This window comes from Chaetodon auriga, chromosome 20, assembly GCF_051107435.1.
Source record: "Chaetodon auriga isolate fChaAug3 chromosome 20, fChaAug3.hap1, whole genome shotgun sequence".
Classification (NCBI taxonomy): Eukaryota; Metazoa; Chordata; class Actinopteri; order Chaetodontiformes; family Chaetodontidae; genus Chaetodon; species Chaetodon auriga.
The window spans coordinates 14563902-14591110 of NC_135093.1; the positions used below are offsets into that span (position 1 = coordinate 14563902).

The window sequence follows — 27209 nt, forward strand, 5'->3', positions numbered from 1 at the left end:
TGCCGTCCTGAACAAATGTAGCAAACAAACTCTAAAATCATACTTTTCTGAACGATTTGTAAACATTTGTTGAACCCAAATATGTTCATTTATTTTTCACATGCACTTTCTTTTATATACCGCTTGATTAAATCAACATGAATATGAATAAACAAATAATAACTTAATAACTTACTACAAACACTTGAGTGGAATGTTAGAATTACAAATGACAAAGGGCTTTCAGCAGAGGCTGAGATATCCTGGCTCCAACGGCAGTGCATCTTTCACTTCCCATAATGCAACCTGATGGCATCTTTGGTTAGACACTCCCTGCCTGTTAAGTGTCTGTCAAAGTTCACGTCCCTGGTAGGTAACTGTCTGTTTGAAATGTCCCGTCTTATGGCCTAAACTGAATGGCCCTGATGACATCACTGGGGTTACTTTTACAAACTTTTGATAGGACTTTTCCGAGCCATACGAGGTATTGCAACAGCTTTTTACAAGCAGACTAGTATCCAGAGCCCCATTGAAAACTAAAATTAAGAAGACGGAAACAACGTAAAATCACTTTGAGTAGCTATAAATCACAAAGGGAACTTTATCCTGATACCATGTAAATGTAACAGTAAACAGAGCATGAAAAGTCACTTTAAATGCCCTATTGATTACCAAATAAACTACTTTTGATATAGGGAATTGCAATATTACAGTGTACAAATGTTCCCTTTCCCACAAACTTCCCTTTGAAAATAGTAGTTTGACAAAAACAATCTCAGGATCCACTTACTAGCTTTCTTCTAATCTTTCAGGCCTATAACTTTGCTCAGTTGTTTTTTTGACGAGCAGCTCTGGAAAAAAGCAAATGAGTGAACTTTACACTGAGATTGTTTTGTCAAACTGCAGTTTGCAAGGTGGAGAGTGAACCTTCACAATTAACCTCTGAGCCAGCGCAGACTAGTCCTGAAAGCGCTACGGGCAAAACCTCCCAGCAACTGAAAGGGTGACATGAGGTGAAAGGAGGCAGAGAACAAAGCCAAAGCTATGATGTGTCAATTCACATCAGCTGTGAGAGACGCTAACACGTACAGGGCAGTGATTCATTTTCATCTCATGCGTTCCTTTATTCAGCAGATATTTGTCGCTCATCCAAAGTGCCATAAATACACCTGTGATTGATTGCAACACTGTCACCATTTTGCAGGAAGTGTGCCAGAAACATCAACACATTAATAAATTAGATCTGACTGCTGTGCCATTTTTTCTACGTTGGCAATATTGAGCATTCAGCACCCACACAAACATAATGGAGCATGTTGATTTATTGTTAAGTCTTTAACAGCAGTCATTGTGACTTGTCATAGGGAAGGTCCTGACTCACTCCAGTGTTCCAGAGAGCCAGCATGCTTGAACATCTGAATGTAACGCAGCAGTCCTCAATGCTATTGGGTTTGTCCTGCTGTCTCATGTCTGTGGTTCTACTCTGAAAAGGCTGAATGAGGACAATGTCTGCTGGATAGAAGTGCTGTCTGAAAGTCAGTGCCATGCGCTCAGCTAAAGTCAGCATGAAATGACAAAACAAAAGCCTCACTCTAATATAACTGATATTATAACAATGCATGTACTTGCACATTAATATGGCTTCAAAAGGCCCCCATAAAGGCTCCTTTGTTGCAGTGAATGCACAGCATGTGACGTGTTTGAGACGTTCTGTACAGCACATGGAGGAAAAACTGAACTGCCGTCTTTCTACTTGCATTGTGTTCATTTGTTCGATGTCTTTAAAAAAGGCCGGCGTGCAGGAGAAACATTTCAAAACAGCCACACAACAAAAAAGGGTGCAAAAATATTTATTGCTAATAAACCTGTAGTCAGTTGGTGTATATTTGCTTTATATTTACAATAATAGAGTACAGAGGAATGGGAACGTGAAAGAAAAATCCCAACCATTTAAATAAATACTAAGGGACTGCCACTGAACAAGACTACAAACATGACCGACTCCAACGACTCCTATACAGCTGGACCGATGATTGCAGTGAGAAAACAAAACAAAACAAAAAAAAAAACTCTATATAAATTTTCATATATATAAATTTAAATTATAATCAGTGAATCCTTTCCATATGCATTCAGCTGTCGCCTTTCTATCTCAGATAGATCCGAGGATTGCAGAGAACATCTGTGATGTTGACTTAGAAGTCGGGCGATGGAGCGACATGGAAGGTATTTGTTTTCTAATGCAGACGAGCGCTTTTGTCCCACAGCTTGTTTACCGAGCGACACTTCCATCTGTGCTGGAATGATAACGGAGCGGCGGAGCGTTAACGTGCAGATCCCGAACGCAGACTCGTTCCTACGGTTTTGTTATGCGAGCATTACACGCTCGTCAATATGTCGTTTGTGTTTAGCCGTTAAACATCACATTTATGCCTTTGGCTAGCAACAGTCTAGGGAGTTAAAACAGTAGCTTACACAGTCATAGTTTTAATGTATGCATGACAGGTGCTCATTTAAAAACAGTATTTACAGTAAGACATGGCAGCAAAGAAAAAAAAAAAAGTCACAGTAACTGAAGTGCATGGAATGCAAAATCTAGACATGAAACTCAAACTTCATACCATGTTTTTTTTTCCATAATATATGATCTGTGTTTTGTGACCAGTGTGTAGTGTTACTAAATAAGTCATTACAGAGCTAAAATATAGTGGGCTTCTTCTAAACATGCAGCAAGGTAGGCAGACACGACGCATCGCCGTCAGAACTCCTTCGTGTCTTTATTTTCAAACAGGTGGAGCCTCTGCTCGGCTGTCAGCCCTTCCTTTAGACTCTGAAGAGAGAGAGAAAAAAAAAGCAGATGTTAATGATGAACGGCACTTTCTTTCTGGGCAGATGTGTTGTTCCTGAGCAGGCAGTGTTTCCCTTGTTTGTGTCAATCTGTTGTCACCCAGTGATTAAATCTCGAAAAACCCAACCCCGCACGCCACATTACAGCAGATTACAAAGCCCTTGTGGAGCTGTGGAGGCCCCGGAGCCAACGAGAGGCAGGAAAAGGTGATCAGGTGGGTCAAAAAAACAAACCAAACTGAATACACCCATGAATAATACTGTCAGTTAAATAATTACAATTGTGTGTTATTTATCAGCTGACAGAAAATATGAATCATTTTACTTCTTTTCACACCCTTTACACTCCTAAATCATTTTACTAAGAGTAACATTTGTCAATGTATTCAGTTCTATATTCGCCTGACAATCCTTCACTGCCTTTTATTGTTTTTTTCACAAAAAAATCACAAAATACACGACCAATAATGTGAAAGGCCACATAATTAGTTATTATCAAAAATCCAGTGATATCTCAAACACAGTGTCATCATTCGTTTGTCACCGTCATGCGTCTGTGGGGTGGGTATTTGTGGATATCAATGTGAAACAGTGACTCGGGTCTGTTGAGTGCTTTTAAAAAAGGTGGAGGGCGAGAGGATGTGCTTCAACCAGCCGTGGGTGCGTCTGGTTTGGTTTACCTAAAGGAGAAGGGGAAGGAGGCCTACACGTCCTCGGCAGCCCTAACTGTCCCAGGGCATGTCTCGACTCACAGACTGAGGACAGAAGGGGGAAAACACACCACCAAGCGTGTGTTAGACTACTGTGGTGTCGAATGTGCATCACAATCCCATGGCGGCAGGTTTGATGAGGTCATAAAATGGATAAATAAAAAGCAGCCGAGCAGGATCACCGCCAGCCATGATGAACAGTGGGCATGCAATGCTGCATGCAACGTCGCAGGTGAGCAGCAGATGGCAGTAAGTCACTTCAAACTGCTTCTTGTGGGAGCGCTCTAATGCCAGTCCGGTGCTGTTAAAGCAATATGATGTGTGATACAGATCCACGAAAAAATCCTGAATTAACTCCACAAATGGATGAAGCGCTGATTTTACTCTTAACTGCTCAGTTCACAGGAAACCCACCTTTGACCTCATGGTGCGCTCTGAGCGTTTGGCTGCAGCGGCTGCCATCTTGAGGATGTCGGGGTTGCTTTTGGACTTCATGATATCTAGGAGGGAAAATATGTCAGAGTTCAAATGAAGGGAAACCATAGAGAGGAGGTGCAATCATCTGTGTGCTGAGCACATGCAAGAACCACTCGAACAAACAAATTCATGGCATTGTGAACGCCTGAAGGTGAATCCATTCATGACAAGTCTGTGCAGTTAAAGACTCTATTCGAGTCTAGTCTACTCTAATCTGACTTGGGACACTCGTACAAGCAAACATCGAAAAAACTAAGACAAGTTCTCGATAAGAATACAAAATTGTTCTTGCACAAGGCTCGCCGTGTTTTTTTTGTATTTTTTCATACCATAACCTCCTCGCTCCATGTCCTCCAGTGACGGCTCCCCCAGTGCCTCGTGAGCCAGCTGCAGCTGGTCTCTGAGCCGGCCCAGATCCCGCTCTGCTTTGGCCTTGACGATGCTCAGCTCCGTGTAGATGTCCTTGTACTTGTCTGTTGCATATTTCTTGTCCTAAAAACACATTGTTTGGCAGATCAGATAAAGGAATTCATTGATGTCACTTTCTAAAAGGACTTTCAAGTGTTATCTTAACAGAGGGTAAAAAAAAGGACAAACATACTCTTTGAGCAGCTTGGAGTTCATCTTTCAGGGAGTTGATTTCTTGCTTCAAATACTGAACCTCTGACTCCTTCACCCTCAGCATCACCTAGAAAAAAAGAAGGAAAAGACAAAAAAGGACTGGCTCCTGAGCATCAGCTGTACCACTACAGACTTGATTTAATGTTTAAATCCATGGTTTTATGCACATTTTGACATTTTCCTGCTTTGTTTGAAGTGATTTTTTTTTTTTTTTTTTTTTTTGCTTGAGCCTTACTTCTAACTCGTAGAGTTCCTTTCCCTGTATTGTGGTGTTGGTGTCTCCCACGCCATCCTCAGATGTCATGGAGCGCATCTTGGTGATCTCTGCTGCGAGACGGTTGTTCAGCTCCTACAAATGCCACAAAGAAGAACTCGTTAAGCAGAATAGCAGGACACAGTCTCAAAACAGTGTTCCTGAGTAAATATTTGTGCACAGGTGTGTTTGTGTGTGCACCTGGTTGTGTGCGTTGAGCTCCTGGTTCTCTCTCTGACACTGCCTGAGGGCCTGCCTCTCGGCCTCCAGCGCCTGAGCCAGGTGGGCGTTTTCCAGGCACTTCTGGGAATACTGCTCGGACAACACCTCAATCTCCCGCTGGAACGAACACAGCTCCTCCCTGAAACATAACACAATGCCACACTGAGAGAAAATCTGATACGGACAGTTTGGGCTAAAAGTGTGCAAATACAGCTCCATGTTCAGGCTCCGGCTGAGGTAGCCGGTCAATATTTACAGTCCGGACAGATCAGTGGCCAGAACAAAGTTTATCAAGGTGTACCATGGTTAAAGTTGACAAGCTGCAGGGCACAAGTTCTTCATCCTCCCTTATTTACACTGACACAGCACTGGGAACAGTGAGAGACTCATTACACAATAACACACTCAAGAAAATCTTCCTCTTTGACCTTTAAGTGAATGAAAAGAAGTAAAAACTGCTGAATGAGACGCAGTTCGATTCACCGTCGACACCTGCACTTCCACACAGAGTGCCAAATTCAGCGTTACGCTGTGCTGAAGACAGGCAGGTGAGCTTAAACACAGAGTACCTCAACACGTCCCAGCAGGTCATGAGCGACAGCTGCAATATCAGATACTTAGCAGTATCGGCTGAGGTCAAATGAGATCTTCAATCAAGCAGTCACATGGACCAACAGATACTGGATTACTAGGACCAACAACAACATCAATATTTGAGAGAAACAGGAAACTGAACAAACACAGACATATCTGCATGAAGCCAATATTGAAATAGCATCTATTTCAGTCTCGCTCCATGCGAGAGGACTGCCCTCACTGCATGTGTTTTCCATTACATGGAAGAATCCAAACAGCCATAGGCATTGTACACCCAACATCAAATCTGTATTTAAGACATTTATCAAAAGTAACAATTTTGGTTTGCACTCCTGATTTATTCCATGGATTTGTTTGTCCTATAAGCAAACTGGGCAGCTGTTGCTAAAAAAAGGAGTCGTGCCGAATCCATAATCATGACACCGAAGTGTCTGACAAGCATGGAGTCAGTGGAAGGATTATCTTGCTTCTATGCTAGAGGTGAAGACATGTGTCACTGCGGTACAAAGACAGCAAATCCACGAGTCATCTGTCGCTGAAGTGATGCAGCAGAGGCACCATAAATAGTTTATGTTGTGTTCATGTCATATTGGAGGAGTCACGCCAAAATCCAAGTTGTAACTGCCACTGGGAAACTTTCCCAGCTCTACCATCCATCCCATGCCATGAACGTTTGTCTCTGCGGGCTGCACTGGAATACATTCAAACACATCACATGTTTGCGTGCTTTTGCTCAAACTGTCAACCCCCATCATGTCATCTGATAATACTCTTCATGTAATTCATGCAGCTTTGTATTTTAAGAAGAGGATTTATGATCAGAGGTCCGGGGTCTGATCTAAAGAGCATACTGCAGCTCCGCTATGGAAAACTTACTCGTGTTGTCTGCGAATCTCCTCTATGTCTGCGTTTTCTGTGTTGCTGTTGGCTTTGCGAGCCTTGTCCAGCTCCTTCTCCAACTCTGTCCGGTGGGCGTTTTTCATTGCTTCAATTGCTGAAGTAACACACAAAAAGGTTTAATATGTACAGTGCAACTTTTATACTCAATACTTGTATACTTGCTGCACTGCTCAATAACTGAATTATTATTATGGAAGGGTAACAATATAGCAATGCATGCATCTTGAAATGTATCAGTGATAAATTACATTGACAGCAGCTCTGTGCTTTCTGGTTTCTTGACAAATCTAACATGTTTAACAGATAGTCTTTCTTCCGTCAGGTCAAAGGTTATCTCATCTAGGATGTTATTTACCAGCGATCGTGGCTGCTGTCTCCTCTGCCAGCAGTCGCTCTTTCTCCTCGTGCAGGTTCTCCAGCTCTCTCTGGTGTTTCCTCTGCAGCTCATCTATCACCTTCTGATGGGACTCCTCCATGGCAGCAAAGCCCCTCTCACAGGTGGCCTATGAGATAGGAAAACAAGGTGCAGCTGTGAGTTAACGGGCCATCTGGACAGGGACCAAAAGGTTCTCCTTTAGCTGAGCAGGAAAAACCCCTGGGCCCTACAATATAAGCCAGTGCACGCCATCATCATTGTCATATATTTCCAGCAAATAACTTGCAAGCTACAGCCTGTTAGCCATGAGCAAGTTGAGCCTGTGTGAGTACAAAAAAGGGTTAAGAGGAATGACAGGATACATAATACACTGAAGGAATGCATAGACAATGAGAGAGGAGGGTGTATAAAGTATATGCTGCCATTTCTTATCCACAGCAACACATCCGCTGATGACGCTCATAAAAGCCTTATTTCAAACTGAGCTCATGTTGTTGAATAGTGGCTGTAGTCTGCAGCTACTGTGTAAATCCTAATCTGCCTATGGGCCAAATCTTTCATGGAATGCAGGGTTAAGATGACAGCCGAATACAATCGTGAATAGCCGGCTGTCTGAGGGGAGTTAAATGTATCTTTAACATAAGCTGAGGTCAGCTTGCCAAACTAGCACCTTTGGGTGGTATGAAGAAAGGGGGAGACGCTTTTAGAAAGAGTGATTACACTTCCATTATCACTACGGTGCAAGTTTCCACAAGAAGGGGTTTGAATGGCCTTTACAGTAGCCCAAGTAAAAACCTCGTCCTGCTTCCGTCCTCTATTCACTGCCACTAATCTGAGGACTCAGCTGACGGCTGTGCCCTGGCCTGCATCCCTCTCTCTGCCTCATTCGAACTCCAGCCAACCAGGGGAAATGGAGGTCCAGTGTGTTTTCACAGGGATCAAACCCCCAGAGAGCTCGGACCCAGCAACCTACTGTGAGAGGCTGGAAAGTCTCCCCTGCAGAGCAAATGTAAACTTCCTGCTCTGACATCAGACCATGCACAAGCTGTATCTAGAAGCATGTCAGGCCATGCATCTAGTGTGTAAATATATCCTGGGTCATGGCGGGGGCATGGACTTACAACTCAGACACTGCAGGGTATTTAGTTAGCTAAGACATAAGCTGCCTATCTGAGTATCCAACAGACCATTTCACACTCAAAGGAAACTCACTTTTCAAAACTTTCACTATCACATTCCAGCCTTATAGCCATCAAACTGCCCAGTTTAAATCAAAAGGACTTAAACCAGCATATTAAAAATAAAAATTTTATTTAAAGGATAGGGCTGGTGATATTCTATGTTTTTCTTACTGCCAACAAATCCCATGAAAAAACAAAACCGCCAACCACTTGATCCTCCTGACATATTCTTTCATAACCATGAACACACACAGTGCAGTTTATTTTAACTCAATCCCTCATACACCATCCTGCTGCTGGAAATGCTCACGAGCTTGCTAAAACTGTATTGATCCACAGCTGAAAATCGTCCTCAACATATGCACTGTTTGAGTCAAGTTTGTTCAAAGCTACAGAGATCGGTTGTTTTAGAAAATGACCGAGCCTTTTTACAGATTCACAGTTTTGGTGGGAACCAATGGGCTTGGGGCTGAGAGCCACAGACAGGGTGAGTGTGTGAGACAGCACTGCGCTTACACATTGTTGCTTTTGGGTTTTTCATTGGATTTGTTGATAGTAAAAAAACAAAAGAAAAAAAACCCCAAAACACCAGGCTTATCTGTTTAAACTAAACATCAAATTTGACCACACCTTTAAGGGTTGGTTCACTAAAATCACGAAAACATATTTTCCTGTATATCCCTTGTGGTATCCAGCCATGCAGATACAGATTTGAAGAGGGTTTGAAATGTAGGTGAACTGAATTTCATCTGCGGTACACAAAGCATGAAGATATTGCGTTTGTAAGCTTCAATAGCAAACAAGCTATTCCAGAGACAATGCTGCAATGAACTGTGTGGTCAAATACCATTAAGGTAAGTGAGAATTTAGTTGGGTGAACGGACCCTTTATCGTAGTAAAAAACACAAAGCCTATGCCTGAAAGTATATTTTTAACGTTGTGAATAGTAGTATTACAAAATAATCAGAGTCAAGGTCAGCCTACTAGCTTTTTCTAGCGCTTTCAACTGCACTTTACAGCCAACCATCAGCAAATTAAGTTGTTGGTTCAGTTGCCATAGTGCTGTCCTATATACAACCCTAATCCCAAATATGTTGGGACACTGTGTAAAACGTTAATAAAAACAGAACCCAATCATTTTCAAATGAACTGAGTTTACAGACAAAAGCTTTATGAAGTGTTCACAGAGTGGTGAACCTTGATCCATCCTTGCTTGTGAGTGACTGAGCCTTTCGAGGATGCCCCTTAAATACCCAATCATGATACTATCACCTGTTGCGTTGTTCCAAACAGGTGTTTTTGGAGCATTCCACAACTTTTGTCGGCCCTTGTTTGAAACATGTTACTGGCATCAAATTCAGAATACAAATTTAAAAAAACAGTGAAGTTGATGAGGTAAAATATTTCATATATTGTTTATTGCTGGTTTAAATTGAGTGTATGTCAAAAAAAGATTAGCAAATTACAGCGTCCCAGCTTTTTGGGTTTCGGGGTTATATGACTTCTTATCATGTGACCAAAACGACTGTGAGATGCAGCTGAGAGCTCTAGAAAAAGCTAGTTAAAATGACTTAGTCAAAGAATCGAAATGTTATGCCATCGACTGTTATTCAGAGAAAGTAGGAATTAAAACTGAACTGTTAGTAGAAACAGCCAAAGGAAAAGAGATCAGACCCAAACAAATCATAGCTGAAATACTTTTAAATGATAATTGGCAAAACAGCCAATCATCAGTGTTTACAACTGTATATGGGGTCAACTCTTGTCCTTAACAATCTAAAATGTGGCATAGCCGAGTCAAAGGGTTAGATTAATAAGCACATTGAACTACGACCAGAGGAACTCATTTCAGAGGAGAAGAGGCTGATATGATGTGGTAATGTGAAAGAATTTGATGTGTAAATTATTTGTCATGGCTTAACAAATGTTCCAGTGACTCAAAAAGTTCTAAAACTGATAGCGATTAAACTTCAACAAAATGGGTTCCTCAGCACACAACTACCGCAGAGTCAATGATCACATAAATCTCAAGGTTAGTTTTCATGCAACACAAAAGAAAAAAGATTTACAGAACAAAGAGCGAGAGTAGGGTGAGCGAGGTTAGGAAGGGGAGTAGGGCTTGGGGAAGGAAGGGGGGATCTGGGAATGCCACAAAGGAACACAAGGCATCACAGATGGACGACGGCAAGGACAAGGAGCGCTTCCACCTTCAGGTTTTCCAGGTCTTTCTCGTATTTCTGCCGTAGAGTTGTTATGTCGCCCTGCTCTTCGCGCCGTCTCATCTCTTGGGTCATGACTGAGACTTGGGTCACGAGTTCTTGAATACGCTCCTTCAGGGTGGATGTTTGGGCCGAGGCATGATGCGGTGGTCTGTCCTCGTCTGCTGAGTTCTTCTCTGGGCTTGCCGGACTCACCATGCCTCTCAGCTCTTCCATTTCCCGGTCAAACCTCTCCATGAGGTTTGTCCTCTCCATCTCGTGCTTCTTCTTCAGATTCTCCATGCAGTTCGTCAGCGAGTCGATCTCTTTCACATTTTCTTCTGAGCGGACACGCAGTGTCTCACTGGCCTTTCGGATTTCCTGCCTCAACTTTTCAGCTTCCCGCTCGTAGCTGTCTTTGACCTCTCGCAGTTCTTTCCTATGTCTGGCTATCATGTCATGGAGCTCAATGTATTGATCCAATGAGTCTATTGGCTCTCCTTCAATCTGTATTAAAGTTTGTGGCCCTGTGGTGGTTTTCAAAGAGGCCTCGGATAGCTGACTCTGAAGAGCTACCACCTTGGACTCAAGATCTCTGGTAGCTTCTCTCAATTTAGGACAATTTGGGCAATCCAAGTTTCCAATCTGAACTTCTGTCTGCTTTTGTTTTTGTTCTTTCTCATGTTGGACTTTCAGCCTAGTCATCAAGTAAGTCATGTAGGCTTCTTTAAGGGCATCAAACAGATATTCAGACGACTGTTTCTGTTCTTTACCAAAATCAAAGCTTGCTAGAACCAAAGACAGAAGCTTGTCATCTTTGGCCAACTTCACACTGGATGCAATCTGCTTCAAATTATTTGACTTCGCCTCCAAGGTTTCTGTTAATTCCTTATGAATCAGAGCATTTGTTTCATTATCAAGCCATCTGTACATGGTTGCAAAATCTGGTTCTGTCACTTCACTGTCAACTTCTGCTAGTGGACAAATCCTCCTAATCAAGAGCATCAAGCGCTTCTGTGCCATCATCTGTTCTGCTACACTTCTTTCACAGCTGTGTCTGTCTTCCTCTGGTGTTACTTTGGATGTACCCAACAGCTGGCTCCAGAACTCTCCCTCCATTACCAACCTCATATCTTTCTGACTCACACACAGTGGCTCTTCTTCAGAAGAACTGAATAAAGTGCTTTTTAAATCACTGGACATTCTCTCTACATTAACATCTACCTTTGCTAACATCTCTAAAACCTGATTAATCGCTTCAGACTTCATCTCCATCTCTTCTACTACTTGCTTTATAGGTCCTTTATCATCAACCTGCTTCTCTCCTGCCTCAACACACTCGCTAACTGTCTTTTCAACTCTACTTGTCTTCATTTCTAACTTCTCTCGCAGCATTCTTATTTCGTTCTCTGCTTCTCTTAGCTTCTCTCTATTGATTCTCTCAGATTCTTGGTTTAGTGTGATTAGTTCACTGTTCCTGGCTTCAAGTTCGAAACAGCGCTGCTCTGTAGACTGAAGGTTTGCCTCTGTCTCAAGTAACTTTGCTTGTGAGGTGTCGAGTAGGTCTTTGAGTTGTTCTTTCCCTTGGTACAAATCCTCATCTTCATAATCTGCTCGAAAGCCAAGACCTTTCAGCGTGGCCTCTTTCAACTGCAGCTTCTTCTCTGTGTCTTTTAGGGTGTTACCAAGCTCCTCCAACGTAACCAGAGCTTCATGAAGCCTCAAGGATTTTTCATTCAGCTCCCTCTCATAATACTCTCTGTCTATAGCATTCGCCTGGTTTTCAGCCTGTTCAGCCTTCAGCCTTTTCAGCTCTTCCATGACCAGATGATGCTGTTTGCCGCCCTGCTGACTGATCAGCTCAGCTTTCAGTCTATCTATTTCTCTGTCAGCCTCAGTCAGCTGGTTTACTATCTCCTGACATCGTTGTTTCAATGCCCCATTTTCACTTGTTAAAAGTTCAACCCTCTGCGAGAGCATCCCGATTGTCACATCGTTTGTCTCAGAATGTTTTTCGATCTCAGAAAGGGGGCCATATGGACTTTTAAGGCTTTCAAAACTTTGCTTCTGAACCTTCCCCACCAAATCCTCCATGGTGAGAAGACGGGATTCATACTCACGGATGCTTTCTCCTGCCCTGGCTAAACTCTTTCTTAATGTTTCATTCTCTATTTCCTGCTGGTACTTCCAAGTCTCTAAGATCTTCTGAAGTTGACGTCTCTCTGCTGTCTCTCGATTACAACTATGGGATCTCAATAATTTTGCCAGCTCCTTTAAAGTCAGAGGTTTATCAGTTATCAAATTTTCTAGTTCCTCAATTGCCTCTGTGCCGTCCTGGAGCAAGAAGCTGACTGTTTTTTGGACAGGTTCAGGGGGGGGACCTTCCAGAATGGATGGTTTTTGGGGTTCAGAAAAGTAAGGTTCCTTGATGTGAGAAAGTGAGAGGCCAAGCTGTGCCTGCATATTGCGCTTTTTCAGCTCTTGCAGCTTCAGGAGCTCTTTGGTCTCCTGGTACTTCTTTGTTAAACTCTGTGCTTGAGAACTAACCAGTTCGGGCCTCTTCATCTGGGGCATCACATCAGCCTCCAGACCCAAAGGGTGCTCCAGCTTGGAAAAGGGGACCAGACATTTGGTTAACACACAGCAGGGGAGACACAAAGGTTGCTAATCATTTTCAGTGTTAACTACCAATCATATCCCTCTAATTTCTATTAAAAGGTCACATTACAATTAGCTTCCCCACATGATAATCCCAAATTATTAAAACTAACAGTGATTCAAAACAAAATACAAAATTATTTTGGGTTTTAATGGTGTAAATTCAAAGCAAAGGAAAGAGATTAAATGGCCAGGGTTAGTTAATCACAACATAGCATGCACATTAAATGGTTAAAAGTTACTTCATGAGGTAAGTAATGCAATATTAGTTTCAGCTAGATGGTTTACTCAGGGATGGAAGGCATACCAGGTCCTACAAACATATTTATGAGGTTCTCTGGTCCAAGCTCATGTCTTGCACCAAAGCAATTCTTTGCTGAGTGGAGATAGTGAATAGTATTATCCAACTAAAATCTAATGTTCAAATATGTTTTCAAACTCTCATAATTGCATAGTTCATTACAACTCAAGCGTACAATTTCTTAAACAAAAAGCAACACAAAAATTGCACTGACTATAATCTAAAAATCACGGCAGTTCCTGACTTAAACTCAAGCATATACAAACTGAATCATCTATCAAAGTAATCATTCAGCCTCACTCTGGCAAATCCATCCATTCAACGACACACAAGCACAGAAATTCATCCAACATCACACATTTATGCCATTACATAGCTATTTACAATATTTGTTAACAGAATAACAAATGGATGGTCTGTATAGCAGTTAATAGAAGATGAGAATCTGACGCCCATGCAAATAATTAGAAAACAAGCCAAGAGGTTATTATTCATACATGTTGAGCCAAACATTTCAGCAAGTAGAGCTGCTGTGCCAGTGACTAAGGAGGATGACATCAGTCTAAATTTGAATTTTAAATGTTATAAATGCTTTGCAGTCAACTATTAGGAAAAATAAGACTGTATGTAAATATTAACGAGAATATCTGAGCCTTGCAATCGGCTGGCGACCGGTTCAGGGGTTAAAAAAAAATTTCTATTCTTCATTTAGACTGAAATAATCCTCTGGAAATCACATCAGCAATCACAAAACTTGAGCTACTTAGTCTAAAATCAACGCAATGTTGAAGTGACTGCTAGCACGAGTTCAGATAAGGTACAGACCTATAACACAGAGATAGGAGATTAACTAGTAGAAGCCAATGTAATAAGATATATATATATATTTTTTTTTTACATGCAATGACCTCATGCAAAGGCACATATCTGTAGCCATTTTGTTGCTTTGATGTCAGTTTGTTTGTTTTCTTACAATAAAATACATCATGCAAAGAATGTTACAAAATGGAGGAGAGAATATGCTCAATTGAGAATATGCACATGAAAACTACAACAGGATTTCCCAGCAGAATAACATACAGTGCAACGCAGCTGCACACCAAATACACAGACGCTAATTACTCACCGGAGAGATGTAACCTGCCCGAATGTCCTGCTCTCTTTCCAGAGCTGTTCTCAGCTGGAGCTCCAGCTCCTGCTTGTGCTTGTTTGAGTCAAGGAGCTGCTGGTGACAGCTCTCCAACTGTGCCTTCAGGTCCTCTATCTGCAGGGGCAGCAGGGAGAATGTTTTGAATAGTTCAAAATGAAAATTGCTGGGAAATTTATCCAGCCACTATTAATTGGTGTCCATTCTGTGAGCTGGCAAAACTATGAAACTGCAACTTAAGCACCATATCATTGCCTTAAGCTAATCATCTTAAAAGCTCTGGACTGGGACCTTCAGGGTTCAGACATGTGAAGCAAATCATCCTGTCAGCCTGTGAAGCTAACGTTAGCTCAAGATATTAGTGTAGCAACAACGCAGCAAGCAACGCTCCCTGAAGAGGAGTGAGGATGAAGGACTTAGGAGACACTGGCTGGTTGCTGGACTTGATTTAATTTTATTTCATGTACAGCTAATTCTTCCCGTTTTGCTACTTCCAATGTGTGTGCACTCACTAAATTTGATATTGATTGACTAGGTGAAATACACTTTTTTTTTTTTTTTTTTTTTTTTAAATTCTTCACTGCACATAATGAGCAAACATACCCCTTGCTTGTAATTCTCCAGCAGCTTCTCCAGCTCTGCGGTCTCTCTGGATTGCACTGTGGTGGGCAGAGGCACCCTCCTTTCCTCCCGTATGGGCGTACTCTCCACCTGCTGCCAGTGTTGTTCAATCACCTCCTCAACCCTCTGCTGCCTCTCCATAGGTGTGGGACCTAACGAGTCTGTTTCTCCGACTCCTTCTCCACTCTCACAGTCTGTCCTCCCTCCTTCTTTGACGGGCATCTGCTCTGCCGATGAGCTGGTCACAGATTCATACCTCTTCCGCCTCTCCTCTCTTCTCCGACTGCGCTCCAGCTCTCCCATGTCTGCCTGGAGGATCTCGGCCTCCTGTGCCCGCTGCTGAGCCAGGGCCTGAGCGATGGGTCTGAACTCTGCCCAGTCAAAGGTCTTAGAGCGGCCTTCTCTTCTGCGCTCACGTGCCCTGCTCTTTACGACACCCGGAGCAGATTCTCTCTCCACAGACGAGGCCTCAGAAGACGGGGAGTCCTGGGTGACGTCTGGCCTAACCAGACCCTCCAAAGGAGAGAAGGAACCGTGATCCTCAGTTGAGCTGAAAGGCAGTGAAAAGGGCAAGCAAGTAAGTTTTAGATTCAAAATGCTCAATCAATTTTCCTTCCGGTTTAGATCAGAGGCTGAATTATCTATCATTACGGTTGAAAAGTGTGCAATAGCGCTGACATGATCGTACTGACCTTGCCACATCAGGGGCAGTGGAGGGTCTGACGTTCTTCATGACTGCCTGGATCCAGTTCCTTCGTATCCCTGCTGTCATGGCCGACAGAGTGTGCACCCCCTCCTGGGTCTAAACATATAAAAGCACCGTGAAATATACACTGTGACCCTTTGAAACAACTGTATGTAATGTGATACTACAGCCCTGCAATGAATAACAATTCATTTTAAAGGTTTGGTTTTTGTTTAGACTGTTTTTGTTTAAAAGGGTTGGGTTACAGTTTACACTATTTGGGGGCATATTAGGCCTTTGTGGGACAGCTTCATGGATATTTTGTACTTTTACTTAGTATTTGTATTAATAAGATGATGTTATTTATCAGGTAGAACATTTCCAGTATTATAAAATATTACAAAAATAAATGAACATTCAAAGTAAAAACATTTGTGCTTTACGAGAAGGCAAATCCTCTTACGTGTATTTGGAAGCCATAGTTACGCTGAGCCTGGTACTCAGTTACATTGCAGCAAGTAGACAGGTCAATCTCACCATCCAGGTCAGAGGCCTGAGGTAACACAAAGATGAAACACGGGGCACGCATGAAATAAAACTGTTCAGCGTGGAAATATGCAACAGAGAATGAATAAGCTCACCTCCTCTGCAATTGAATCCTTGTAGTATCTCAGGCTGTGATCCGTCAGGACAAACCAGTACTTCTTCCACTACAACGTGGACGGGAAAAAAAGACAAAGTTGAGCTCCACAAAGCTCAGAGACAGAGTTCTGCAAAATAGCCATGTGTATCCACAGAGCATGTGAAGGTAATAAGATAATAAGCAGTCACATAAACACTGAACGTCTGGTCAGTCAATAAAGCCTGCTCTGTGATGACACACAGTTTCTGTATATCACATAAAGATGTATTTTAAAGCCTTCAGGCTCCACCCTCGTCTTTTGAGTCCATTGAAGATGCAACATCAAAGTGTGACCACACCTCTCTAAAGGCCATAGAATGCTACAGACATTGAAAAGTGCTTTAGGTGGACGGCTCAGATGCTGTTTGAACTGGCCTCTGTGTGAAAGTGCATCAATGCCAGTGTAATATCTTTATTTACTGCACTGTGTCCATCTGTCTGGATGATCTGAAGTTAGATCTTTTCAATTCAGGTTTTACTCTTTATCATGAACATCAGCAATAAAAAAGCAATGATTTATATTCCAGACAAACGCAGATTAAGAGTTCATAAAGTACCTGGCCTTGCTCATCCAGCTTCACCATCCAGCCTTTTTTGAAGTTCAGCAAATCCGGCTAGGAAGCAAAAGAAAAGACATTGACTTAAACAGTACTAAAACACTTTTTTTTGTGTGTTCAACGTGCAAGAAGCAGTCAAATACAAACAGAAACCACGTCATTTTTCTTTTTCAAAGTGCTGTGGTAGTTGACCACTACTTCTCTTAACATTGAACAAAATAAAGCAGAATACATATTTACCCCAAAAGTAGGCAGAAACAATTCCTAAATGACATGTCAAAACAAGTACACAATCACTGCCACTGTTCAAAAACACATGCTCATTCAGTCAGCTGGGGGTAGAAGTTGACCCTTCCAATGGATCGCACAAACTAACATGGGATGATATGAGAGAAATGTGGACCACTGGCCAGGGGCAACTTCTGCCAGACTTGTTGCTGGTCTGTTACTCCAGCTGAGGATGCAGAACCCAGTGCTCAGTACTGTCGTAGCCTGCTGTGATTCCACACAGTGGAAGAAACACATACATGTGCATGGTGACCTCAGGAAGCAGTGCTAAGTTGTGATATACTCACAGACACGCAAACAGAGACACAGAGACGCGCACACACACGCACACACGCACGTGCGCGCGCACGCACGCACGCACGCACACACACACACACACACACACACACACACACACACACACACACACACACACACACACACACACACACACACACACACACACACACACACACGCCTGTCTCACTCCTCCAGCCGACAGAAAAATAACACACATGGCACAGAATGGGTGCAATGAATACACGCAGCGGGCAGAATCTGCACACAGAGGGAGCAGAAGGAGGAGTATAACCTGGAGAGGAGAGGGAGAGGAGGGGGCTGCGCTGCCCCCTGCAGCATGGAGGTTTGGCCTACAACATCCACACCCTTGCACCACCACACCAAGGCCAAAGAAACATTTGGAAAAAGACAATTTTAAACTGCAGTAAGAGATCATATACTGATATCAGGTTGCCATGCAATTTGAAATGGGATGACAGATCGATTGTCTCAGACGGAGGAGAAAAACGCTTTTCTTAAACTTGGTGGAGAGGTCAAAGGTCAGAGCTGAAGGCATGAGTCACTTAAAAGAAACATGAATGGATGTATTAAACAGGCCATTTAACGTATTCTACTTAAACTCCTAATACTGCAGTGCACAGCCTGTCGACGCAGGAAATAATAGTTTGCTGAGCTGTCGGGAGGCAGCCACAGCGTCATTTCCCAATGTCTAATTCTCCGAACACTATTACCTAACAGAATGTAGCCTTACAGCCACAACAACAACCCAGTGACCTCTCTCTCCACACAGCTGAAGACCTGGCGCTGATGCTGAACCTGGATCCTACAGCTTAGCCGAACAGGAGAGGCTTTGTCTGGGAGTCCAGAGACACACCAGAACACACTGCCCTTCAGGACGTTCAATACACAAGTGCTGGTTACTTTCAAAACAAAACTGAACCCTGTATTTTATCATAAGCTGCATCTAGTTTGTTTATGCACTTTTTGCAGCATCACAGAACAAAACATGCAGCCTGATGTGCAGATTAAAACTCTGGTTTCCGTTGTAGAGCTGAAATGAACATGCAACTAATTTGTTTGCAAGAAAATGAGTCATCAATTTTAACATACAACATAAAAACACCACCTAATTCCAGCTTCTGAAATGTGAGTATTCGCTATTTGGACTGTTTGTCGAGCTAACAAGCAATTTAATCGATGCTAATCAACGAATCAAGGCTATAACTGGAAAAAGAAATGCTAGCTGTAACCTTATTTAGGTATCAATATTGAACTTGCATTGATTAGCAATATTTGCTCTATCTATCTGAAAGGGTTTGCTTGTAGTAACAACCTCACTCTGCAGCTCCACAAAGCTTTTTAACCAATCCTAGCTCCCTGTAATGGCCCATGTGTTAACTATGTGGCTCAGTCTTACTGTTGGCAACAAGTGTGATAAACCTGTGTGCAATACTGACCCAGCACAGAACGGCACACAGACAAAGTATCCCAGTGAAACAAAATTCAGATTTTGTAGAGGCAAAAACAGATGAAGGGTGAGTAAATACTGGACTTACAATCAAAAAGTGACTCTGTACTAACTAGCCATAGTGAATGTATAAGCAAAAGCTGTCATGACGGCTGTACATCTCTTGTCTTGTTTTGGTGATTTTATGGTCTCTAGCAACACATAAAATGCTTTTACATGTGAGATGAGAGAGCCTGACCACACACGCACAACACCTTGCATGGCAACAATAGCTTACTCTGGGATTTCTTTACATCATCATTCTATTCTGAAAGCAGCATCCTTACATCATGCTATTCATAAAAAAGACGCATAACATAATCTACTGGCTAAGACAAGCCCACTGTGACCATGAAGAGGATTTATTTCCTCAAGAAGAACATGTGGATGACTCCTGTTCATATGCATCCTAACCTTTAACAGATGAACCTGGACCTGAGGCCAGTCTGCAGAAAGCGAGAGCAGAGGAAACACTCACCGTCATGACTGAATCAGTGGTCCTTCTGTCCAGGGACTTGGCTCTGCGCAGAGGCGGTAGGGTGGAGGGAAAATCCAGACCATGACCCACGTCATGCCTGTGCTCCTAAACAACACAATCACAAGAGTCAACATGTGAAATACAAAAGTCACACATCATTTAGAGTGCATCATGCAATTTGATCCGTTTGGGTGGGCATTAATGTGCTGTGGAGAAATGTCATGATCACTGCTTCTTTGTCAAAGGCCCATTTTCTGTGAGGATCGACTCTGCGCTGCCGTGAACCGAAGAGATTGAAAACAAAAAGCACGCTGAGAGCGTGAGGCTCAACTTGCCAACTCCAAATCTGTGTGTGTGTATCATTTGAAAGCAACATTAAGAATAACATATGGCTCAGCTGTGCGTGCAGTACGAGGCACACAACCAGTCTTTATCATCTTTTTCTGTATATGTACGTGATAGTTTCATCTGTACATGATTGACAAAGATCTGTTGCCGGGACAAACAGACCCAGTGTCTGACTGTGACTCTGTATCACTGTGACCCAGGCACTGGGTCCCTGTGTTCCTAAAGTTTGGCTTCGAGCGGTTCTAGTCCAGCAGAGAGGGCCGGGGTGGGAAAGGGAAGCACAATCACCAGGGGAATCCCACCACAGAATGGAAACTGGAAATGAATACATCACACACTGCTGACCTCCGACCTAATACTAAAACAAAGACAGGACAGAGAGGGGAGAGATGGAGGGATGAGGGCGAGGGTGAAGGGAAAAGATAGAAGAGTGGGGGGAGGTGCTGCGAGGGGGAAATAAAAAAGAAAAAAAGGAAAACCCACACTAGTCGGCCCATTGCCAAGCTCACATCTGCACTGCCATGTGATGTTGTTTAAAGACACTGTTTACAAGTCTTACCGTACCTATTGTAAACTGCTGCACAGTATTGGCACTGTTGAACACACACACACACACACACACACACACACACACACACACACACACACACACACACACACACACACACACACACACAAACACACACAGCAGCGTTACCTCTCTGTGGAAGCGTCTGTGCTCACTTCGGCCCTGTCTGGCTCCACTCCTCCCCGACTCTTCCACCTCCATTTTCTCTGGATTCTCCAGCTCTAAGGCCTCCAACTTCTCAATAACACCAGAGCGACTGCAAACAAACAACATCAGATTTAGTATTTCTTACACATGATCATTATTATTATTATTGAATGTGGAATATTTTGTCAATGCTACTGAGTGAATGCAGTCAAATCAAAATGTCAACAGTATGTAAAAAGAATGAATTTGAGATGGGAAAAACAAGGCATGTTGTACTAGTTCATACATGTTGTCTTGCTCTATGACTTTATCTACTGAAGCAGCCAAGTGTCTAAAACATGTATGGAGAGATCCACAAGACATATGAGGGCCACAATATTATGTAATACAGAGCAACAGTTAAGTCATTGGCTTTTTAAGCTGTTGGCAGTGACAGTAAATCACAGACATCAAAGCTGCGTTGAAACAGGCATTTCATGAAAAGCTGCTTCCTGAAAGATCTGTCTGTCGGATACAAAGAGCACCAGAGCACAGAAACAAAATAACAGCCCCTCCTCACTGCTGCCCATCTGTAACCTTCCTAACACTGTGACAGTACACCACCAACTCTGACATGATCCCATTAAGGCCTTTTGTTACATGACAGAGGAATCTGCATTACAGAGAGGAAGAGGGCAGGAGGCAGGGGGAAATATTATATTACTCTTCTGCCTAAATGTTGTCCTTATTTGGGGACTGTACAGCCAAAGCCGGAGTCCTTGAAGCCTTAAAAGGGAACAAAGGAGAGGGGAGGGGGGCAAGGACAGTATGTAGCCAAAGGCCCACTGTCCAATGTCCCAGACAGGCTCGAGTGAAATTGTCTGAGTGTAGATTTGACAGGACCTCGTCACAAACCCGCCATGAGATGTTCAGACCCAACTTCCCTGTATAGCTCAAGGTCTTGCTTGTATCAAACTTGTTTGTCTGGCCAGTGACATGTCGGGTTGTCAGGCTTTATCTACTGTTACTTTCAGGTTCTCACGGATCAAATTCAGCTAACTGTCAGTTTAATTCTTGCTTTACAGACAAATCAGACCTGAATCAAATCATACATGACTCGCCATTTTGCCTTTAACTCATCTTCCAGCGTGTGTGTCAAGGGTCAAGGGTCAAGGGTCAAGACATGAATTGAATGAAAATCTTGAATGAATGAAAAAGTTTGGCAAATTGAACAAAGATGACAATCTCAAAACAAGGGACACTTATCCCTCTTCAAACACGGGACATGTCACGTTGACTGCATCATCTATAATGTTTAAGTGATATTTTTGTCATTCGGACACAAGTACCCATTGAGTAAATCGTCCCTGCATCTTCATTTATACGTGACAGGTCATTTATGGAAAGCGCCGTAATGTCTGCATGACATGTGACATGCGGTGGTGACACCGCTGGGGGCAGTGGGGGGGGTTAAAAGTGTTTTCTGTTCTTTCACAGGCTGCAGCACTGATGAATGTTAAAACCTATTTTGCAGCATTTAAGAGTAACTTCACACTAAATCCTCTTTTTCTGAGTTAGCATGTACTGTCACAAGCAATTGGTCCCAGCCTGTAGTGTTCATTACAACACAAGCGATTTGCTTTGCCTAAATAAAATCCAGTGATTTCAGAGCTGCTAGTAGACAGATGGCAGGAAACAAGGAAAGAGAGAGATGGGGAAAGAGATGCAACAAAGGTCCCTGGCCAGATGCAAGCCGTGGACATTGTGGTTCATGGTGTGGGACTTCACCCTGACGGCACCAGGATGTCCCTGCTGTGTTGTCCCACGCTGCCAGGGGAAGAAGCCTTTTTAATACACAGATCTGACATGAGAAAAATCTCCCTAAAATGTCAAATTGGCTATTGTCGTAATGCAGGTGTTTATTTGGACATTGGGCCAACACGTGAGTGTGTGAATTACCATTGCATACATAAATAATGAGTAATGAACTACATATCTGACAGTGGCTGAAGTCACAGTCTCCCTGGCTGTTGTGTGGACACGTCTGTACAGGGGGGAGAGTCTGCTTCACTTTAATGCCAAACTGGCTCAAGTGGACCAGTAATGTGTTTATGAGGCAGTATGTGGGCACTCCTCCTATTTTCCTCTCCTCCTTTTCCTTTCCCGCCTGGCATGGATGGAGGGAATGAATGGAGCAGGAAGCTGGCCGCGGCAGGAAAAAGATGACCCCCACCTCACCCACTTGGTTTGTTTGAAAAGTTGCCGTGTTTGGTGCGCGTATGTGTGTGAGACCTGTGACCTCTTCACCAGCACTACCAGATTACTGAATGGAAAGTACGGAGGCTGCGTGTTTATACAGTCTATGCTTACAGTTAGTAAGACTGCTGATAGAAAAAGAAAGAAACTGACAGGGAGGGGTGATTCTTAAGTAACGGATCTTCTCAGAAACGCACACACACACACACACACACACACACACACACACACACACACAAAAGAGGGATTTTCACAGTGCATCACAAATCCCAGAATGTCTTCATTTCACCAAATACAGCCTTTTCTCCTCCCTTCCATTAAAACCATCCCAGTTATGAGAGCGTATGTGTGCACATCAAAAGCTTTGGAACCATGTGCGTCACTGGACTGTGTGTGTGTGTGTGTCTGCGTATGTGTGTACCCATGCCTTTAAAAGGATAAGCCAGAGGCTCAAGTATTTCCAGACCACAGTGTCTGCAGCATGGAGCTGGATTCCAAGAACGCGGTCCACTGACCTGGTCCATCAGGTTAAATCAGAGGCTGATTTAAAACTTTCACTCCAAGGACAGCAAGGTGTTATCAGCTAAGTACATCACTTCCTCTACAGGCTGACCTGTGTGCTAATGTGTCAGCCTCCATATGCAACATTTACACATAATGACCATCAGCTGGTGGTCAGGCGTAGATGGGTCCAGCACACAAGTACTTATCAACACCTTAATGTGTCTCTTATGAGTCCCCCAACTGCAAATGAAACTGCTGGAGCACAATACAGGAGTCAGCAGGAACAGACACTGACCTCCTCTCAGGGCTGAGGACGGCCTCCCTCTCCTGCCTGTCAGGGCTCCTGAACCGGCTCCTCTTCTCCGCCTTCCTGGCCTCAGCCTCCAGCCGCCGGGATCGCGGCGTGTCGTGGTGGCTGTAGGAGTGGCCGCCCCTCTGGTTGGCTGGGTGGCTGTCAGTGCTGGTCACAGTGCTCCCGCTGGCGTCTGAGTCCAGAGAGCTGACCGAGCCACTGATGTGGGAGCCGTTAGAGAGCAGGGAGCTGCCGGAGGGGAAGGGGTCGCTGGGGGCCGGCGAGAGACAGCGCGGGACGCCCCCCAGGCTGGAGCATGAGCCTGTTGGGGAGAGTAGGTCACTGGGGGGCTGGGGTGCAGAACCGTGCAGTGCCATGCTGCCCCGGTCCACCTCGTCTCCATTCACTGAGCCTGCATCAGAGCCCTGTGTCACAGACGCCAAGTCACCTAGACAAGAGAAACAGAGGATGCCAATGAAAGAAAAAAAAAGTGAACTCACAATACATCTGTGCTGATATTTGCTTTAACATCCGTTATCAACACTTTATGGAGTCCCTCTATACAAAGGCATAATTCCTCCTTACCTGTGGGGGGCAGCGGTGATCCTGGAGGCAGGTCAGCAGAGGCCCAGACAGCAGCCCCCTCAGCCTCTCTCTGGTTCAGCTCCTCCTGCCAGATGATGGAGCTTGAGTCCGGAACCTTCTCTGCCTCGGGGATACCAGAGCCGGTCACTGCTACCTTGGCTGGGCCCGGCTCCTAACATGAACATATCAAACAGTCAAGAACAAAGAAACGAGAAAAGTGGAACATGACCTCAGGCTGTGATGAGTAGCCTTTACTGTGCGGTGTATGGAGGTTTACCTGGGAGGTGGCAGGCTCCACCTTGCGTTTCTTCTTCTGGTTCTGTTTGTTGGTTCGGGGGTATACCACCAGTTGTTCGCTCCACCTGGAGACAGACAAGAGTGTTTTTGGTATCTGTGTGTACATCCTATTCTACACAACCCATCAGCGTCAAGACAACTTACCCATTGATGATCTCTTTATTCTCTCCTCTGATGAAGTACTCCTGGTCCGGGGTGATGATGCACAGGGAGTTCTTCTGGCCTGTCTTGGGCTCTGCATCTATGACGTCTGTACATAGGTTCATGTTCACTGTGCCCTGAGGCAGCGTGCTTGGCTGGAGGAGACACAACATGACACATTCGCCTGTGTGTTAGCCTATATGATCTGACCTTTGGATTCAATGGACATTGCTATGCTGGGGCAGACAATTGAATACAGAGTCCAACTGAAGAGTACTTTACACAAGTACAACAGCACTAAAAATGCACAAAATATTAGCAGTGGAACAGAAAAAGGACAAATGTGGAAAAAATTTAAATAGGATGCTTGCGTCATTGGTTTGTTTCCACATCGGATGGGTGACTGCCCGACCAAACACTGATTTCATTGGTATCACATTTCAAATAGTTCAAAACTAAAACAGAGAAGATCTGAGAGACTTGGCTCAGCAGGTTTCACACTCAATCCTCATCTGTGTCTGAAGACGACTCCAGGGCGCGTCGGGCCTGCGCTGTATGGACACCTCACTGTTATCACCAGATCGCCATGGTAACGAGGCAAGTCCTTTCAGTCGCAGCGCACACGGAGTGAAAAGGGGAGATGACAGCAATGGGATGCCAGACTAAAGCTGCTTTGTGTGTGTGATCAGTGAAGAACGTGGAGCTGTGTCTGCTTTGTACACCAGCCACCACCAAGAAGAGCTTTACTTACAGCACTGACCGATCTCAATATTTTGGTAGCGTTACACTGATGTAAACCTCCTGTATGTTTTATTGACAGGATAATAAACGCATAGCCGTTTGAACCTGATAACTTATTGTCTCGTTAACATCAGAGGGAAGAAATTCCCTAAACTTCCTCTCCAACCTTCTCTGTGTCTGCCCCGAATCCTGAGGCTCTGTTATCAGGCTTTGCTGGGCTCTGCCTGCTACAGATGTAAAACAGGTGCTGGGTCTTTTTGCAGCTCCTTTTAAGGCCACTGAACACAGATCCAGCTTTATTAAGATCTGCCTGTAAACCCCCAGGGGCTGCCAAATATGGCAATTACGCTGCGTCGCACTTTAGAACTCAGACGCTGTGAAAGAATTTCCTCCACTCAAAAGGAACCACCGTGTTTGAGAATAAGTGGCAGTGTGGAACTGCATGGAACCTGCAGTGGAGTGAAACTTTTGGCCACATCCAAATTTAAGTGATTTTAGTGAAGTGTGGAGAAAAACTGAGACTATATATATATAATGTGCTCTGGAAATCCATGACCATTAACAGCCACAAGGTGGATTACTGGAAGTAAGTTAAGTTCCTTTTGCATTTCCACCATCTGTAAAAAAGTTAATTTAGAACTGCGACGATTAGCCAATTAACCAATTATTTGATCAACAGAAAATTAATCAGTGTCTATTTTGATAATCGACTATCACTATTCAAGCAAATATGCCAAACATATGCTGGGCTTAAGCTCCTCAAATGTGAGGACTTATATATGAGAGTCTGAGCATCTTTGGGTTTAGAACTGTGGGTTGAATAAAATATCTGAATACAACACAAATTATAACAGCCATTTTTCAGGAGACCAAATGATTAATTGACAAATTGAGAACATAATTCATCTATATTAGAATAATTGTCAGCTGCTGCCTGAGACATGATGAAACAACCACTAAATTCCATTTTTTCTTCTTTTGTTGTTGCCAGTCTCTCATTCAATCATTACAATTATTACTACTTAGTGCTTCCTAATTGTTTAAATCGACATGTACAAGTTGTAGCAGCTGCAAGTTCTGTATTTAAATCATCTGCAAAGTTCATCATTATAAACTTCACCCAACAGTGCATGGGCCTTCAGACAGTAGTGTCCCCCAGAGCAGGAGCTTTTTTGGCACCTGGAACTATGGCAAGGGAACAAGGCGGTGCAACATGGCGAACTCTGTGCAAAAGTACCCACTACCTACGGCAATATAAAGGGCTCATTCCAAGGTAATGGTAAAACAGCGATTCTTATTTTCACTAATGAAAACTCCCTCATGAATATTATATTTAATTTCTGCCAATAGATCCCACTAAACTCTACACACTGGACCTATAAGGTGAGCATTCTGTGTTATTTGTTGCTGTTAGGTGGAGCCTGGATTTCATAAGTCCAGCTGATCCTGGTCCTGAGAGTATAAAAGCAACTTGTTGCTTAGAAACTGCCCTCTGCTACTGGCACCAAAACAAAGGAGATGTATCTGCCAAGGCTACCATTCAAACGCAAATGAATTGTCGCGGGTTTGATTTCTACACAACTGGGCCAATTCCATATCCTCCAATTGTCCCTGCCTTCCATGGGGCTGACTATTTTTAGCTTTGCGATGGGATATTATTAAAGCCAACGACTTTCTCACAGACTCCTCTTGAGATGTCTGTCACTGTGACCAACATGACAGAGGTTATAAAACAAGCCAAGACACTGAACTAAACACAAAGAACACAACCCACAGGAGACTGACAA

General features: G+C 43.5%; 1 protein-coding gene across 4 annotated transcripts in view; it reads right to left on the reverse strand.

Moving 5' to 3' along the window:
- Positions 1-1813: 1813 nt before the first annotated feature.
- Positions 1814-27209, reverse strand: part of mprip (myosin phosphatase Rho interacting protein) — a 36300-nt gene continuing 10904 nt past the window's right edge. The window contains exons 4-25 of one of the 4 annotated variants that reach the window (XM_076760628.1): positions 24685-24836; positions 24521-24605; positions 24244-24415; positions 23662-24106; positions 20610-20736; positions 19565-19669; positions 17013-17069; positions 16415-16483; positions 16237-16326; positions 15781-15890; positions 15071-15638; positions 14447-14584; positions 10371-12968; positions 6962-7109; positions 6583-6700; positions 5089-5248; positions 4870-4983; positions 4615-4701; positions 4343-4505; positions 3951-4036; positions 3507-3581; positions 1814-2809 (exon numbers count right to left, since the gene is read on the reverse strand). In XM_076760628.1, coding sequence (XP_076616743.1) covers positions 3549-3581; positions 3951-4036; positions 4343-4505; positions 4615-4701; positions 4870-4983; positions 5089-5248; positions 6583-6700; positions 6962-7109; positions 10371-12968; positions 14447-14584; positions 15071-15638; positions 15781-15890; positions 16237-16326; positions 16415-16483; positions 17013-17069; positions 19565-19669; positions 20610-20736; positions 23662-24106; positions 24244-24415; positions 24521-24605; positions 24685-24836 — 5625 coding nt within the window. In that variant the 3' untranslated portion in view covers positions 1814-2809; positions 3507-3548. The remainder of the gene's footprint in view (positions 2810-3506; positions 3582-3950; positions 4037-4342; positions 4506-4614; positions 4702-4869; positions 4984-5088; positions 5249-6582; positions 6701-6961; positions 7110-10370; positions 12969-14446; positions 14585-15070; positions 15639-15780; positions 15891-16236; positions 16327-16414; positions 16484-17012; positions 17070-19564; positions 19670-20609; positions 20737-23661; positions 24107-24243; positions 24416-24520; positions 24606-24684; positions 24837-27209) is intronic. The other 3 variants (XM_076760630.1, XM_076760627.1, XM_076760629.1) reach the window with 3 other exon arrangements.